This window comes from Danio rerio, chromosome 14 (genome assembly GCF_052040795.2).
Source record: "Danio rerio strain M-AB ecotype USA chromosome 14, GRCz13ab, whole genome shotgun sequence".
Lineage (NCBI taxonomy): Eukaryota > Metazoa > Chordata > Actinopteri > Cypriniformes > Danionidae > Danio > Danio rerio.
In genome coordinates, this window is record NC_141034.1 from 54,512,032 (window position 1) to 54,531,380 (window position 19,349).

The following is a 19,349-nucleotide window of genomic DNA, read 5'->3' on the forward strand; positions in this document are numbered from 1 at the left end:
TAGAAGTTTTGGCAAGAACATGGCAAGTTGGCACTTTAATAAATTACCCATAGTTCAACCAGGGTCACAAGGTCTATGACTTTTGGCTATACAGAAAGATTTTTCTTGGCACACATCTAATCCTGAAGTTGCAAAGAGCCTTGTCACTACTTATAAGAGCAAAAAGCCTCAGCTTTTAAAATTGTTCCTTTTTTTTTGTGAAATTCAAACAATATTATTCAGGTGACCTTTAATATGGTGTTGGCAGTAGTACTAGTACCAAGTTCAAGCATCATGTGAACTGATGATCTCGCTTTACTACTTAAAGTAGGGAAATATACATAAATGAACATCAAAGTATTTTAAAAGAAACAGTACAGCTTACTTAAAGGCATCTCTTGTAATTAGTATTTAAAATATTATGTCAATAGCATTTAAAACATTGTCATATATAGGGATGCTTATAATAACCGATTCACAGTTAAGCGAAAAGGTGCATTTTTGATTGATTAATGGTATCAGTTAAAAAATAAATAAAAATAATATATTTTTAAGTTTGGCTGCATAGATGTGCGTGGGATGGTAACATGTGCAACCACACGTACCTACAGACTATTTTGCTTTTAAGATTGTTAGACTAAAGTAGCTGGTTTCCAGCTTTTTTTTTTATAATGTATACTATACATTACAAAATTCAACATTTGAACCTTGTCATTGTTTTTCATCACACGCAGCGTGCACACATGAACCGCGAGTGGGAGAGGAAATAAAAGCACAGAAGTAGACCAGAGGCTCAAGACATAATCTTTAAAATAATGACTTCTGTTAAATGTTGACAGAGGTTTGTGATATAAGAATAACAGCGGAGCATTAATTAAATGCATATTTTCAATCGCACGATCGATTTTGAGGTAACCTGCTAATTTTATTTGATTTGATTTGGAAGAAGAAGAAAAAAACGGCTCATGCTGGTTCTTAAAAAGGACACAGTCTGTGTTTTTGTTTTCCATTCTAAATATGTAATTTAAGTGAAAAATATCTTGGGCAGAAATTTATAAAAAAAATTTTTTTTAGGTAATTTTTTTTGTCTGGTGTTGGAAACACTGCATGTGCGTGAAGATGCTCTGTTGTTCTGTATGCTGTTGTTTGCATGTTAAAATAAATCAGGATTTTAAAATGCAGTATTTAATGTGTCAGACACAAAAAAAGACACGTCAATTAATAATTTTTTTAATGAAATAATAATTTTATATAAGAATTGGGTAGGCTAAATTGTCCGTGTGTGTGTGTCCGTGTGTGTGTCCGTGTGTGTGTCCGTGTGTGTGTCCGTATGTGTGTCCGTATGTGTGTCCGTGTGTGTCCGTGTGTGTGTCCGTGTGTGTGTCCGTGTGTGTGTCCGTGTGTGTGTCCGTGTGTGTGTCCGTGTGTGTGTCCGTGTGTGTGTTCGTGTGTGTGTCCGTGTGTGTCCGTGTGTCCGTGTATGTGTGTGAATGTTTCCCAGAGATGGGTTGCGGCTGGAAGGGCATCCGCTGCGTAAAAACTTGCTGGATAAGTTGGCGGTTCATTCCGCTGTGGCGACCCCGGAATAATAAAGGGACTAAGCCGACAAGAAAATGAATGAATTAATTTTATATTAAACTGACCAGTTAACCGTTAATATTCGGGTAACAAGCAGCGATTGTCGGTTGACAGAATTAACCGAAATCAGCATCCCTACTTTTATATCATTACATTGATAATAGGAGGGGCATTAAATATCCACACACTTTAAAAAAAATTCTTGATTAGTGTTAAAGTGCACTAATATATTTTTATTCAAGTTTTACTTGTCTTTGTTTAATCGATTTTGTTATTCAATTTAAACATTCAGCAATAAACTGGAGTGAAAATATTGTATGGAACTCAGTTAAAAAGAAATGGCCATTGAATTTGGACTATTTTAATATTAATCTGTTCATGAAACCGTTGTCAGTACTCATCATCACTAGTCTTAACTGTGTGATAAGTGTTCAAAAGTGTCTGCCGCCATTGACACTATTACAAGAAAAGGTTGAATATCCTAATTCAAATAATGACTTTAATCAGTGCTTTCATTTCCTATTTTCATTATCTCTCTGTGCTTATCTGCATATGGGGGTGGATTTTTGAATTAAGAGGGCTTGGCTTTTGCTATCTGTGTTGCTGCTATCGTGCTATAGAGTGTGTACTTCCCCCAAGACTGTTGTCCTGTGTATCCCCTCATTCAATCTCATGTTGTTCGTTCTCATTACAGAACATAACTGGTATCTCTGCCATGTCTCCTTGCGGTAAGAGGATCGAGAAGACGGGTTAATAGAAGGGTTTAACCCTGTCAAATTGCACGACGACTCATTTCTCTGTGCCTTGTTTACCATGCATTTTTGATTAAAAATCCTGCTGATATTGATACGTGGGCACCGCAGCACTCTAGTTAACGCAGATTTTCAATTGAGTCATTTAAATTAAATGCAATAGCCTCATCATATCAGCGTGAGGTTGAAATCCTTCAGTTTGCGGTGCAAAGTAAATTTGCATGGATTTTTGACACCTATTGCTAACTAATCCTAGGTATGCGGCTGTGCTCTCATGCTAAGAAGGAATTGTCACATTCATTAGGGAACAGCTTGCCTTGACTTGCCGCGCTGATCCATCAAGATATTTTTGTTTATGCTCTGTTGCCAAGAATGAGAAAACATGGGCAAAACATCTTGCATATATACATGGAGCCTGCCAGTTGTCATGGGTGATGTCAGATGTGGAGAAGGCGATGCTTTACTTATGCCAGACTTCAGACCAAGTCTGCTGGCATGTGATGTAAATAACCTCTAACCATAAAGTCGTCACTGTACAATCTCATTGGAAGCGAGGGGCTGATGTGAGCGAATGCAGCCTTCTTCTGGAATTAGTGTGGCATTTCGCACTTCTGAGATGCTCTGTGCACACTCATCTCACTTATCACTTGTTGGAATAACATCTTTGTCAGTTTCAGACTCGGCACTCCGTGTTTATTGGCTTCGTTTGGGCTGTAAAATCTGTCAAGCACTGGCCAGCACTGCTGCTGTGTGAATGTCACATTGGTTTAGGTATGCTGTCACTGGCTGTGGAATCCAGATGCTGTTGCTCGCTGGTGCCGAAGACTGTCAGCTATGCAGTTTTGCTTGACCATGCATGGCTCGGCTGATAATGCCACCATTGAGTGGGGTTAAAGCTTTCCTAGATTGAAAAGAGATCCCAGTACCCAGCTGTGGCTTACCAGCTGTTCTGCGAGCCGGGCAAATGTAATCATTGCGTTACAAACCACTGAATCCTTGAACGATTTTTCTCCTTAACAGCTCCAGAGTAGCCACTGCATGTTTACGTGCAACATTAACATGTCTCCTGGGTGTGATGTGTCTTATTTACCATAGAAAGCGATTCTGATTGCTTCACACCTTTCAAACGGATGGATGAAGGATGCTGGGAATGATAATGCCGTCTTCCTTCCCTCCAAGGCATCTCATTGTGCCTTCAGAAGTCCACTTTCAACATTTCATCACAAGCCGCTGTGGTCCTCTTGTGAGCATTTCCTCAGAGGTGGTAGATGTGAGTTTATTATGGGTGCACTGATCACTATCAGAGCCGTGAAAACGGTCTTATTGATTGTCGCCTCATGAAGGAATGACAGTCCTAGAGTCCATAGTTTTCCTGGCTTTTTGTGCAGTCCGTGATGCAGCGAATCTATTTTTAAGCGTTGAGTGAAAATAGAGAGGGTCTTAGAGCTGCCATTCAATGTCTGTGGCAACCACCTCTTGTGCAACAACCCAGAAAATCTTGTTTTTTTAGATTGCTGTCATTCTCACTTCCTGTTACCAGGGAACACTGTGCGTATTTTTCTAAACGTCAACAAAGGAAAGAATGAGACCCCCCTCCGAAGCACAAAGCTCTTACTCATGGCCCCCTCAAATTGATTTCTCTCTCTTTTCATCGAGTCCATTTCAGTTCAGGCTATTTATGAACTTGCCCATTACTTGTACTTTTGGCATTTTTTTTTAATGCATTGCTTGTGAAAATCAGACTTTCATTCAGTTCATTTTCCGACGTGAGGCTTGTGGTTGTATATTTTAAGCTGCTGTTAAAATGCTCTGCTTTGTCGCATTGAAAAGATTTCAACATGAGCCAGCCGGGATCTGAAGGCAAGTGATGACACCCTTTCGCAGGCACATCAGATAAGACATCAGTGTTATCCCGGGGACTCGACCTTCACTGAAAGGACTCGTTTGGTGTGCTAGCATGTGTCAGAGAGCTCTAGTTATGAGCAGACATGAATCGAGCCTTTGCTTTTTGCTGTGTTTTTCACGGCTTCCGACTTTCTTCTCCATCTAGCATTTCACAAAATGACATCCTAATATAATTAACCTGTCACCTTCTAACCACTGGCTCTTATCCTTGAACATGAACACCTTCTGCCCTAGTGATTAGCACCATATTTCACCTTGTCGTTGTTTTTGTGTGTGTTGTGCCGGTTCTGTTTTATGACAAACCGCAGGGTGGCTGAATCAGACCTACCGCCTGAATTGTCGGTTCAACTTTCACAGCTCGCCATGTAGCTCTTTGTAAAAGGGAATTATTGATGTTTTCTCCTGTCGTGCTTATTGTTTGTGTGGCTGGCTTGTCACTGAAGAACCTTTAGCAGCTTCTGTATGCTTGCTCTGTCTCGCGAGTGACCTTGGAGAGTATTATCAGTGTCAGTTAACAGGCAGAACTTAATCAAATAACACAATAATTAGGTCCCGTTTTTAGCATTTCAAAGGGCGTCTTTGGAAGTAATTGCATCTTTAGATGTGGAGTTATCTCTTAGTGTCGACTTCCACATTGGGAAATGATCGTTTCCTTAACCTTGCTTCTATTGCATCATCAGCAGGGCTACAAAAGGACAAATTAGAAAGTGTTATTAATCTCTTCCTCTTTTTAATATATCTTTGTAGGAGAATCTATGAAGATGGCCTCAGGAGAGTTTGCAGAGGATCCTTGTTCTTCAGTGAAAAGAGGCAACATGGTCCGTGCTGCACGTGCCCTTCTTTCTGCAGTCACTCATCTGCTTGTTCTGGCTGACATGGCTGATGTTTACCAACTTCTTCTTCAACTCAAACTGGTGAGATACATGCACACACTTTTTAAAAATCCTTACAAAATAGACTAGAAAGTGATAATTAGTATTATTTATTTGACCTTAATGCACCCAAGTTTAAAGTTTTTCCTCTCATAAAAAACAAAGACAAACAACTAAATTATTTTACAAATTTGAAATAAATTGGTAAAAGGAGACATTAAGCACTTTTGTAGTTTAACAGTAGATTATTTTAAATAAATGGCATCATTTAATCCTCATGGTGTTCTCGGAAATATTAAGCAGCTCTGTTGATTACGCAAATCAGCCTATTAGAATAATGAATGGTATTTAGCACTTTTCACGTGCATTGCTGTAGACCCAAAACACTTGATTATCATATAAGGGGGTCTCTTCAGAAGGATTATTTGACACTGATTTACAGGAATGAAAGAAATAAATGTAGGAATTAACCAAAATGAAAATTCTGGGACAACTGGAAATACTGGATGCACTTTGCTAAAACTGAAATCAAAAATATTTTGTTGTAATATTTTATTAAATATTTATTATTATTATTATTAGGTCATTTTGTAGGATTTTTAAAAATTAAACTTTGTACTTTAAACTATAATAGTTTTTAAAAACCATGGGATCCCCCAGGAGGAGCTGGAAGAAGTATCTGGGAAAGAGAAGCTTGGGGTTCTTGCCTAACTGCGTTCACCAAAGGCGATGAGAGCATCAAAGTTCGCTTTGGCCACTCTGGCGATAACGCTGTCTGCAGCCTTCACTGCTCTGCGGGCAAGAGTGTCTAAATTCGCTACATTATTCTCATATTTAAAGAGGTTGTTGCAACAAATCGGTCACATTCCCGCATAAAAAACATGCTTGCTAGCGTGAAAATGTTGATGAAATTCATTTAACTCTAGAAGATCAAGTTGTTCCATGTGGTGTGGCTTTGCTTCACTTATTTGGTATGGGTCCATGTCTGAAATATACTAAAGCAGCAGTCCTGTTTTGTATTGTCATTATAGTTAGCATTAGATATTTTGAAAAAAAAAAAAACAAACATTAATGCACATCAGTAACTTTTGTTACATCGCTGTAAGAAAACATATATAATTGGAAATCCAGTGACCACAAGAAACAACTGTGGTTAGAACCAAAGTTCACAGTGACTGTTCTCTGGACTCCTCTCAAGCGGTGGATGTCTACATTATGACTCATTGCCGCTTAACTGCATCATAGCTCATTACCATATTGTGACTTGATTTCAACTCTCCTCACACCAGCGAAGATGCTTCGCTGCTCGACGCTTATCAATGCTGGCTCCTATTGAATAATGACTTGTGAACGCACAGTTCTGCTCCTGCGACCCGGCACCGGCAAAGCAGATATAAAAAAATGAATGAATGATTTTTAAAAACAATAATATATCTATATTTAATCACAGTAAAATAACTACTGGACAGGGAAACAGCTTATATTTTCAGTCTTTTACTCTTTCAGCTGAAAGATGAATGCCATATTTGGAGGATAATTTTTGTCGGGTGAAAAATGGGTGCTTTTCTGATTAACAGGAACAAAACATATTTGACAATGTAGAAAACTGGTACTAAAATTTGCAGAAAAAAACTACTTTGAACACTGTAGACCTTAATGGATTTGTATGGAACAGGGACAAGGAACAAGTAAATAACAAACTAATGTGATTTGGTTATAAGTCAGTGTTTTGGTGCAGTGTTTACAAATCTTAGGGTATTACTGCAAACGGAGATTTGCTAATTTTGATGGTTTAATGGTTCAATTTAATCACAACAGACATGATGGTTTAGTTTAATTGTTCATGGGCATATTTCCCCCCCCTTTGTCTTAAATTTGTTTAGCGCTTTGTTCATTTTTGGTGTCCAGTTTTGCAACAAGCCCCCTTTAATTTCTAACACTGGCTGTCGGTCAGTACCTATAAAATTGATCCATATATTTCTCCCATTACACCTTTATCTGAAGCTGTGTGTTAGCTTTGTCTGAACTCACCATTATTCACTGATAATCTGATTTTCATCTTTCATACACATGCATTTTCATTGGCATGTCACATCCATTTTTGAGGAATGCAAAAATATTTGGTGTCTGTCCAGAGTAAATGATGACACTATTTTCATTTTGGGTGAGCGATTCCTTAAGCATTTTGATCACTCCAGACATGCCTGCGGGGTTTATGTGAAAATGGGCAGAGTATGTGCCCAGCAATTTCTGTTTCATTTTTGGAGAGGCTAAAATCGTGCCAACTAGCAGAAATCTCTGGCAAAATATCAGGCTGGTCTTTTTAAAATGCATGACACTTGTTGGAAGACATGTTTTAAGCTGGAAATTAGTCATAATGGTGTTAACATTTACATTGGAGATGGATGATAGCCGGGTTATTTTGAACATTCATATCTTGCTACAGCACTAGTAGACTGCTGGTTTCAATTTTTAACTTTATACCCCCCAATCCCCAAATTCATTATCTCCAGCCTTCGTCAGTCACTGTATCTAAAGCCGAAGGAAGTACCACAGGGATCTGGCATTGGTCCAGAAGGCTGGCTAAAGCACACACAAAGCCACTTGAGTTTACCTCCTTCATTATCTGCACTGGTGTCAGTACTTTTTAATGCCCTCCGGCTTTATTGCCCAACTTTATTTTTAACTTCCTCCAATAGTAATTATATGCACAGCAAAGCCAGTTACTGTGTGAATATAAACTTCATATAAAAGAAGAACTGCACGTTGCAAGCTTTGCTGTAGCCTGCACTTTCTCTGGGTTTTGTATTAGATTTGTTTACATTAGGTCTATAGGCTGTTGGTACAAACTAGATTACATCCACTTTCTGTTTCTGCAAGCAGCAGGCTATTGAATCACACTTTGCCTAGTCCTTGAAGCGGCGTAGAGAGGTCTTGTCACGTTTGTGCATAAAATGATTTCACAATGTTGGCAGGGCTGTGAAAAGCTTTCCTCTGAGAGATTTCATTGGAAATGTAAGATAAAGGTGGATTATTTTTCCCCCACTGTTACAATTAGATTTTTTTGCCAGTGTTTTTCGCTTGAAGTTTATGATGAACGTTTGTGCAAGTGGAAACAGAAGTCGTCTTGTGGAAGAGTAGGCGCTGTTTTTCTTGCTTTTTTCTGTTCTGGGAGCTCAGCTTGAATGATCAAATAAAGCTTTTTTAGCATGCTTGTGTGACCGTGAAATATTCCTCTTGTCTGATTTCGACTAATGTAGTAATGGTTTGGCTAATGCTTTTGTTGGATTAATTAGAGTAAACTCTGAAAGGAGAAATCATGATGGAGTTTGACATTTAATATTTGTCTTTTTTTATTTCTTTACTTTTGTGGTTGAATGGGGTGCGCTCATTACAATTAAATGTAGGTGGCAGATTTTCTGGCTCACTGAAAACGTCACTAATAATTTTTCAGCGTAATCAGTTCATATTGATACCAAACTGCTTTTCGGTTGTGCTGCTTTTCTCATCGTTTCTGCTTTTTATTACCTATTATGATACCAGGTGGTGTGGTTTGCTGATCTAGTTTCCAGTCTTTATATTGTCTCTAATAACAAAAGCAGAAAAATCTCAAAATGAAGTTATAAATATTCATATAAACCGCCTAAGGGTAGTTTAAAATAGTTTCAATAGAAGATAACTAATACAAAGCCTGCAGGGAAAAATATATAAAGGATTTTCAGAAATCTCTCATTACATTTATTTCAGGCTACATTAAATTAATGCTCATTTTTAAAAAATGTCTAATGTCTAATCACAATTACTCTGGACAAACCAAATGCATATACACAAAATTTACAATTCTTTATATTAAATAGCTATAAGGCAACCGATACAAAGAAAAAGAATGCATGAAGGATTTTCAGAAATCTCTCAAAACATTAATTTCAGGCTATAAATTAAGGCCCAATCCCAATTCTACCCCGTAGATTAGGTTAAGTTACTTTATTTATACCCAAAGGTAGATTTGGTTTGCAGTCAAGAGTCCTCATCTCATAACAGTGCCACACAAAAGAACTCGCATAGTTACAACAACAAATGAACATTAAGACATAAAACATAAACATAAAAACACTTATAAAGAATAAATGAATAATCACTTTAAGTGTCCACCCCCCCAATAAATGTTTAATGTCTAATGTCTGTTTAATGTCTAATGTCTGTTTAAAGTTTAATGTCTAATGGCTGCTGGTATGAAACTATTTTTGTATTTCGTTCTACAGCTTAATACTAGACACCTGTGGAGCTGAAACTGAGTGTAGGGGATGAGCAGTGTCACTTAAAATTGAATTTGTAATTCTCTTTAGCTGCCTGGTGTACACAGCCTCTAGATATTTATTAGCCCTTCCCCTTACCTCTAGCCCTCGTTTTGCACATGCATGCTGAGGGGTAGGGATGTCCCAATTCTCTTCAGCTTGAAGGCGTAGGGCTAATGGGAAGGGGTGAACACCCCTTCGAACGAAGATTTTTAAGGACCACAATCGAAACCAAGGGGTAAGAAAATTTCCCCGAATTAGGGTTGTAACGGTATGAATTTTTCACGGTATGATAATCGTCTAAAACAATACCACGGTTTGACGGTTTCGCGGTATACGGTATGTTACAAATGTTACAAAATAATAGAACAGTGAAGCAAATTTGACTTTTTCCAAATAATATATTTTTAGTTACTATAAACAACACCACTTACAATGAACAAATAAAAATAAGAAAATAATAAATAATGTGTCAAAGTCCAAATAAAGTCCAAATAAACATGGTGCACATCCTCAGTAAAAAATAGATATAAATATTTACTATACTATAAATAGTTACATAACGAAACTAGATTCAATATGGAACATCCTTAGGTTTTATGTGCCAGCATGGATATGGTTGTCTATCGATATGGATTTGGATGTGGTTGTCTTGCAATGCAGACAAACAGCTGCATCTTCATTTGCGTCTTTTGAAAACAGCGAGAGCAGCAGTTCGTCTTTGCTGTGTCACTGTTTTGTCATGTTTCTGTGCTGCTGTGCATGCAAAAGTACTTAGTATGAGAATTATTTCATGCAAAACTTTTTTTTTTTGCGTTTTATTTAGCCGCGCATAAATGTATGCCTTTCTCTCATTCCGTGTTGTTCAAAAAGCTTGGTCCACAAACAAAAGCGAAACCTATGCTTATTGGTTGTGATATAGCGAGTTTGAACCAATCTGGGCATGGAGGAGGGACAATGCATCAATGTATCATGTCTGATTTGTCCGGAGACACAGTGACGAGCGTTTCTTTGTCAAATCAGCGTTGTCAAATGTTGATGACGTAACCGCACTGATTCCGGAGCCTCTGAAAGTCCGCGAATGTTATGTGATACAGCACTGGAAAGCTGAGATTCTCTTCTTTATGCCAATCTTTGAATTGTATGAATCGGATCAGCGGATCAAAAGTTATTAAACATTTAAGACTTATTAAACTTATTTTTAGCCGCGGGCGGCTGTCTCGGTCTTTAAGGAGACAGAAAACCGTTAAAGGTTAAAACCGTTGATATGCAATTGTTCATGGTATGATAATCGTGCACGTTCAAATCGTGGTAAACCGTCATACCGGTATATTGTTACAACCCTACCCCGAATACACCAGCCACAGCAGCAGTATTGCTGAACCCGGAAGTAAGGAGATCCACAAATTATTTGTATTTTTTTGTCATTTCTATTTTTTATGACAAACAAACAGATGTTTTAATATATTCATAACCACATTCTTGTTTTACCGTCCTGCTTTAAAAAAAACGCAATCTATAATCCATAATCATAACTTCTGTACAGCAGTTCCACAACATTCTGCCACTTGACACGCTGATACCCTGTCAGTAATGTCTAGTTGCTGAGAATGAGCTTTTTACAGTGTCTGCTATAATGTTAATGTTGTTTTTGGTGTGTTTGCATAGATGAATATGGCCACTGTGTAAATACACAGTACAGTTACGATCTTATTGCCACATTAGATCGTTATGAGAACATGATATATGCTTTCAGTGATTTCCTGAAGATAAATACCAAAAAATAATGCAACTGGACTCACTACAGCAGTCGCCATCGTCTGATATCATTTGAAGCAAGAGATCGCGAGAGCATGTGATGACATGTGCAGTTGCTGTAGTGCTGTCCCAATTCTTAGGGGTAAATTTTGAAGCCCTTCCCTTTAACCCTCTTTTGTAAGGGTAAGGGGTAGGGCTGCAAAAATTGGAATTGGGCCTAAGGCTTGTTTTTTAAAAGTTATTGAATTTGACCCACAGGTGGAGGAGAGCCTGATGAAGGTGCGTAATGCTGGCACTGAGCAAGACCTGGGCATCCAATACAAAGCTCTGAAGCCAGAGGTTGACAAACTGAACATGATGGCGGCCAAGAGGCAGCAGGTAAAAACACAGCAACTGCTCGCAGATGCATTACATTTTTCACTCACATGTGCTGCAAGAAATGCTGTAGTTTAGGGCTGCACACTATTGGAAACATCTGACATTGAGATTATTTTGTGTTCCTGCGATATGAAATCTTTCCAAATAGAGCTATTCAAATCATCTGCTGATGTTTTATTCATAAGTTTAGATCTACTGGGATGATCAAGTCTTTTTCTATCCAGTGCATTTTCATGAAATATTATAAATCACAAGCAAAAATATATTAATCAACAGTGCTCTATCAGGGTCTTAAAATGTCTTAAAATTAAAAAACGAAATTGTAGGCCTTTAAGTTTTAAATTCATTGAAATTTTATCTTGTAGGTCTTAAATCATTTTAAACAGGGCTTAATTGTCCTTTATGTAGACTTACCCAATCGATCCAACACAAATCCAGTCACTTTAAATACATCTTAATAAAACATTGAGCAAAACTCTCTTTTGACATGGACATCACAATTACACTGCATAAACCTAATGCAGTTGTTTAAGTGTGGTAGCACAGGGGTCCCCTCCTCCCATACAATGCCTGAGACTTGTGACCCCCAATATCCTCTGAAGTGGTAATAAATATATAAACCTTCCACACCAGTGCACATACCAATAGGCCCAAGACTATTCATCATTTCAATTTGAAGAACGCTACTCTGAGACCATCTTCTTTTTTTTTATTGTACATGAGTGCCATAAAGGTGCCAGAAAGTTTACCATGGTGCCATAAAATCAATGTGCTGTGTCTTTAATATAACGTTATCACCCAAGCGGTTGCAAAAAATGGAAAGGCTGATGGCTATTTATTTGCATGTTGTTTTATTAATGTAACTAGTAACTACTTTTCTGCAGGTTATGGATATAATATGGTAAATGTAATAGTTTAATAAATTTAACTTTGCTTTTGGAAATCACCAATCTGGGGGTCTTGACCCCCACTTTGGGAACCACTGTTTTAGCAGACTTGCTAATTCTCAACACCTGTCCAAGGGAGGCTTGATATAAAATGAAAGTCATAAATGCATATACTCAACATTATAATTCTTTACATAAAATTGCTTTAAGGCAAAAGTGAAAGCTTTTTTTTAAGGTTGAAAAAACATGCATGTGTACAACCATGGATTGCTTGATTTAACATTATTTAAAATATGTGACCAAAATATTACAAATTAGAATTTGTTTCTTGATATGGCTAGTAGATTTTTTTTTCTTCTTCTGTTAGACTATTAAAAAAGTCCTCAGCGTTTACCCTATAGAGGTCTGAAATTTCTTTCTTGATGGTCTTAAAAAGGTTTTAGTCTTAAATTTGACTCTGTAAATCCGGCAGAAACCCTGTTTATGGTTTTCCCGGGAGTCTAACAGTAGTCAAGTACAGAAATTGAACAATTAAATGTAAAAACATGGCCATCCTGCAACAAATAATAAAATTGAATATCTTTGTTTTAATCTTTAATAAATGTAATTCTACAACGTGACTTGCAGATATATTTGTTGCGATTTCAATGCACAAACTATTGTGTAGTGCAGTTCTGGTTGATGATTTGATGCATAATAGAACAAACAATCTTCTTAACGGTTGTTGGGTTGGCGAGAAGCAAGACTGGGTTTGAGCAGCGAGAGCGACAAAATCCATTTAAATGATATGGGAATTGGGATTATTTCGGGCTTATCCAGTTAAGCAGTAGTCAACAGTGATGGATTTCTGGATGAATTTTCCAGGTGAGCTCACCGATTAATAGAAAGAATATTGTTTCGCCATTGAGGGAGATTAAAGTATCTTGACAATGCTAATTATTTCTCCGGGTGAATATGGAGCCAAGCTGTTCATTTTTATTTATTCAGTGGGATTTTTACCTTCTCATGCTGCACTAACCCTTCTAAGTTTAAATTTTGTGCTGCAGCTTCGCTCCCAAGGTGCAAATTGCTTTGGTATTAACTTTTTTTATTTTATTTATTTTTTTAATACATCTACTTTCGGTGGAATAAAGCATCACTGCTGTAAGACGGAAGTGATTTTTAGTGAGGGCTTGGCAGCACAAGGGAGATCTCAAGTTTGACAGCAACGATCGATCATGAAAGCACAAAAATTGATGCTCTTTATTTCCCCCCCTCATTTTCAAGACATTTCACATAGCACAACATCTTGTCTACTATACTCAAACGGGCCATAAAGTGTGGTTTTTTTTTAGGCTGTAACTTGTGTTCTGACAGACAGCAATTTGTGTCAACACTGTACACTTGACTTAAAGTACGGCACGGCAACACTTTAGAGATTATAGGGCGTTCACGCAGGATGCGTTCTCCTTTCAAACAGCTAGACGGAGTGCGAATGAAGCAGGACACTGATTATTTACTTGACATATCGTCTTTATATGGGTTGTTGACGTGACGTTGCATTTTCACTGTCACACATGACAAAAAGGAATATAATTAGTATTGTCATCATTTAACGTGTTAAACATTTCTTTCTCTTCTATCAGCCACTTGTTATAAAACTGCGAATAACAAATTTTTGTCTTTAAGCCAATTTTTAGGGGTAGTTTAAATTAAATTCTTAAAGCTAAAAGAAAATTGTAAAGTCTTCAATAAATGCTCCAGGCCTTGCTTTGTTTACAAGTGGCTATTTAAGGGTGCACTCCAAACCGCACCCAGGCACTTTTGACCCCCATATCCTGGTTAGTTTAACAAGTGTGAGTGCTCTGAATCAGGCCTAGGCGTGGTTCAGTTGGCCGGCCGTGGCCCAGTTGGAAGAGCTGTGCCAGAGTGTGGTTCAGTTTGGCATTGGCATGGTACACTTGTAGTGTGATTGCAAAGCACGCCTGAGTGTGAGACTGATGAGGTTACGTCACTTTTAAGTGCATGTTTCGTATGGATTTACTAATCATTCGGTCACTTTACAATAAGGTTCATTAGTTAATGTTAAGTAATGCATTCACTAACATGAACAAACAATGAACAACACATTTACTACAGTATTTATTCATGTTAATAAACGTTAGTTAATGAAAATACAGTAGTTTATGTTAACTTATGGTGCAAAAAAGTAAATGTTCAATTATGATTAATAAATGTTGTACATGTGTTGTTCATGTTAGTAAATGCATTTACTAATGAAGTGGCAATTTCACATCGGTCACATGCACAACGGAGAGATGTCATATCCATAACTACACTCTTTCTTCACAAATGCAAAAATGTCAAATAAAATAAAGTCAGTCATTTTTGTTCATTTTTGAGGGACATATTTTATCCTTTTGATTGGCATTATTTCTTTTGGATTGTGCAGTTTAATTAATAAATTTCTACAAAAGTATGTTGTATACTGCAAACTTGCATACTTTTTTTGGTCACATCCATAACGCCGGAATTGCTCTTATATATTAGCATAAGGTTTTGACAGCATTTGCTATAATGTTTTTTTCTTCTAGAGAAAGTCTTATTTATTATAGTTAGAATAAAAGCAGTTTTTAAAACCGTTTTAAGGTCAATGTTAATTGTCTCCTTAAGCATATTTTTCTCGATTGTCTACAGAACAAACCACTGTTTTACAATGACTTGCCTACTTACCCCAACTTGAACCTAATTAACCTAGTTAAGTCTTTAAATGTCACTTTAAGCTAAATAGAAGTGTCTTAAAAATATTCAGTAACCTATTATGTGCTGTCATCACAGCAAAGATAAAATAAATCAATTATTAGAAAATAGTAATCAAAACTAATATGTTTAGAAATGTGTTAGAAATTAGGGGGGAAAAATATACAAGCGGCTAATAATTCAGAAAAGCTAATAATTCTGATTTCAACTAATGTGGCATTATGGGGAAAATTCCCAATGTCTCCGAGTAACTCTAGTGCTTTCATATGGCACGTGTTTTTATGCCACACGTTTTGCCAGACTGTACGTTCATGATCTGATTATAAGCATGTGTGGGCCCTTGGGGGCTGCTTTGCTCTATTAGAGTGCTTTAGTGTCCTTATGATGACAGGCCTGTAACATCACTTCTAAATTTTTTTCCCTTCTTCCACTTGGAATGACAGGAACTCAAGGACGTCCATCACAAAGACCAAATGGCAGCAGCTCGCGGCGTCCTTCAGAGGAACGTTCCCATGCTGTACACGGCTTCGCGTGCCTGCCTACAGCACCCAGACGTGGCCGCGTACAAGGCCAACCGGGATCTGATCTACAAGCAGCTGCAGCACGCCGTCTCTGGCATATCTAATGCCGCTCAGGCTACCAGCAGCGAGGATTCCAGCTTCTCCCAGACTGCAGGTGGAGGAGAGCTAGCCTACGCCCTCAACAACTTTGATGTAAGTCCTTGGGCTAGTTTTATCTCTAATATATACAGAAATAGCACGCACATACATGCTTTTGGTGGAGTAATAAATTTTTTTTATTTGATTTATTTATTTTTAACTGATAACGATACTAAAAATACGAAAAATTCTGGTAACGGTGAGTATTTCAAAATGGTAAATAGAACATTGCAAACTCTGGCCCCGTTTACACTGCCAGTTAAATGTGTCGCAATTCCGATTTTTTTTTTTTGCTCATATGTGACAGATCGGATCTGTTCTATGACCGTGTAAACATAAAAAAAACACATGCATTCGGATATCCAGAAATTAGTTTCAGGCCTTAATTTTAATTTTAATTTCCTTCATGTGGAAATAAATCGGATATGTGACAATGCCACTATCATGTAAACATGCTGATCAAATTTATAGAGGCGTTCCGTTTTGTACGTCATTAAAGTTGCGACAATGTGGTACTTCTCTGCGGTTTAATGATGTAGAAGGAAGAGCGTGTGTGGAGACGCTAACACAGTAAACAACAACAACGACAGAGGAAACATGGAGGAAAGTGGTCAGTCGCCTCAATTTGCTCCCACCAGACTGGAGACCTCACTTGTACCCACACATTCTTCTGATTATATAAATCAAAGGCGCAAGCTGCGGGCATCAAGACCTGTTAATGTAAACAGGGCCTCTGAGTCAGTTCTTCTTACTGAGGGTAATGCACCATTTTATCTAAAACTTGTTTCTGAGTTTAAAGTTTTAAAAAAGTAATTGTTTTTCTTTCCCCATATTATTCATATTTATTTATTTATTATTTTTTTGCGCTGATTTTTTTTACAATTATAATAACTTTTAATAGATTTTTTCTGTTTAAGGTATTTGATTTGTTGCTGAACTTGTTTCAGTAAATATTACTGTTGAATGTCTGATAATAAAAATGTCAGATATTAAATTCCTTTAGTTCACTGTATGTATTTGCTCATGTTTTAATAATGGATGAGTCTAAATTAAACTGTAAATTCATTCTTATACAGGGCTAGTAGTATACACAACTGTTTCTACAGATGCACCCTCCGGTATCGGTTCAGTACTCTGTATCAGCAGATACCCTGAACTCCAGTATCAGGAAGGGATAAAGTGTATCAGAACATCCCTAATATACGCAAATAGCCTGTAATTACAGGCTTTCAGTGGAGAATGGTCATTCACTATCATGACTATCAACACTAAACTGAGAATTGACCACAGTCTGATTGATTGTTCCCTGGAGGATTAGCCATGTATGGTTGCTTATTTTACAATGGGACATTCCTTATTGCATGGTGTAGAGGGGTGTGTAGTATTACTATATTGTTATTATTGACCTTATTCTTCATGTTCGAGTGCACGCAGCCATTGAAATCTTTTTGGGTAAAGATTTCCGGTCTCATTAACTTCCATTAATTTTTACATGTTACAACCGGCTCGTTTTGCTGCTTGATGTTGCAAACTGATGTTTGTTTATTATATTATTCTACTTCGTATATAGTCATAAACACTTGTTTGTAGAGCAAGCAGTTTGACTGTTTTCTGCCGTTTATTATTTAAGTTTTAAAACAATCGCAAAAATGAGCCCACTTTCGCATTGCAGAATGAGGTCAATAATAATTATAATAATTCACACCTCTTCACAATGCAGTAAGGAATGTCCTAATGTAAAAGAAAGAAAGAAAAAGCAAACTATAAATGGCAATTCCTTCAAAGCAGTCAATCAGACTTTGGTCATTTCTCAGTTTTTTTTTAGTGGCCATAAATATAAAAATAAAGCTACTGTGGTGGTATCTTAGCTGGTTTTTGGTGAAATATGAAATTTAAAACCTCCAGCAGGGGCAACTTTGTCTTAATAAATGATTCGACGCATCATTAATTTAGACAATGTTCAAAACAGTTGATTCACATTTAACACACTTGCACTGATGTTTCTGTCTAATCTCACAAGGAAACATAACTATTTACTTTTGCAGTTTAGTGGCTAATTCGTACGAATTCATGGAAGTGATACTGAAAATGTATGATTTTTAAAAGTAGGAATGACACTAAACTCAACCTAGCAAGTTAAACTAATGTACCAATCAGATTGTACAAATTAAAGCCACTAAATCAATAAGTTACCATTTGCCGAGAGATAGAATTGGAGGTTCAGGCAAATAAAATTTTTGCTTGATCAGTTTTAAAACTAGCAAACCCCATTTAGACATTTGGAAATTTCTGCCTGCAGATTGTTAAAACAACAGTTGTGATCTTAAAAGATAAATATCCCATAGGCCTAAGTGGTGTAATTCTTTTCTAAAGAGTGAAAAAAGCTAGGGGAAAAAAATCTCTTATACTTTTTTCATTGAGGACTTGAAAAGGCAGGGAGCTGATTGTCCCTGCTCTAGGTGTTGGATATAGATCGTAAAATATTCAGAATTCATAGAAAAGGCATTGAAGCTTTTATCAAATATGCAGTCCCTTGCAGACCTTTGACGTGTAGAGAATCTTATTACTCAATCAGTAATTCATTGTGACCAGTTTTTGCCCCCTGACCGTATCCTGACTGCAGAAAGCTCAAGCTAAAAACGCAAAGTTTGCTTCTGAAGCTATTGCTTTCAGTTTTGTGAAGTGAACTCAAGATGTTTTGTGACCAGCGACAAGCATATTGCAAGGCAGTTCCATCACCCTCAGCAAATGCTCCACACAGTTTTATCAACAGTGAGTGCGAGTTGTTGACAAATCCGGTATGTGATAGAACTGTGTCGAGGAGACAGTAATCCAGGATTGGATCAGATTAAATTTGTATGTCCAAACAAAGCTGAGCTACTGACCTCAAAGAGTCTTTCACAAGTTTGAACTTTTGTTGCAGGGTTAAGTTGGGTCAGCCTTAAAAGCTTATGGGAAATAGCATGTGCATTTGACTGCATTTTTGTTGTTTTTTTTGTCCTGACGTGACTTGTATTAAATTTAGTTTAGAGTCTCTTAATTTAATTTGAGGTTAAAAGCAGAAAAGTGATCATTAGATATCCTTCATTTATTTGCGCTTTGAACAGTTAGTCTCCTTCTGGAATTGGATGCGAACCATTAGCCTAACCGCTTTTGGTCTACTGCACTCGCAACATTTTGAACAAATAGTTAGTAAAATAATATATGCAAATGATATTCATGATCTGAAATGTTGCCATAGAGATCTTATAAAAAGAAAAAAAAGTGGGTTATAATGCCACCAGCTGTGTTTTTCCAGCAATAGGTGTCTGTGCACACTAGTCTTGCATTAGTTTGTCTAGCAAATACAACCTATCATTTTAGGTAATCATTATTTTGTTATTGTATTTAATGGATGGGTTGGAAGTTAACTTTTTTACACTAGACCTAATGACTAAGGGTGCTTTCACACCTGCCTTATTTAGTTCGATTGAATCGCACTAGAGTTCGTTTCCCCTTTTGGTACGGTTAGTTTGGGCAGGTGAGAATGCAGCAATCGTATTTGTGT

The 19,349-nt window shown here is 37.2% G+C and overlaps 2 protein-coding genes across 5 annotated transcripts in view; both read left to right on the plus strand.

The window, feature by feature from the left end:
• The window catches only part of nsd1a (nuclear receptor binding SET domain protein 1a), a 1,446,438-nt gene that overhangs the window by 836,733 nt on the left and 590,356 nt on the right, over positions 1-19,349 (plus strand). The window contains exon 11 of the transcript XR_015507841.1: positions 9,643-9,791. The gene's annotated coding sequence lies outside the window, so the exon portion shown is untranslated. The remainder of the gene's footprint in view (positions 1-9,642; positions 9,792-19,349) is intronic.
• ctnna1 (catenin (cadherin-associated protein), alpha 1) overlaps positions 1-19,349 on the plus strand; it is a 192,052-nt gene that overhangs the window by 4,370 nt on the left and 168,333 nt on the right. For 3 of the 4 annotated variants that reach the window (XR_015506615.1, XR_015506616.1, NM_131456.2), the window contains 3 exon segments: positions 4,962-5,128; positions 11,398-11,517; positions 15,587-15,856. Coding sequence is in view for 1 of the 4 variants with exons in the window: in NM_131456.2 (NP_571531.1) it covers positions 4,962-5,128; positions 11,398-11,517; positions 15,587-15,856 (557 nt within the window). In the remaining 3 variants the exon portion in view is untranslated. 4 annotated transcript variants of the gene reach the window in all.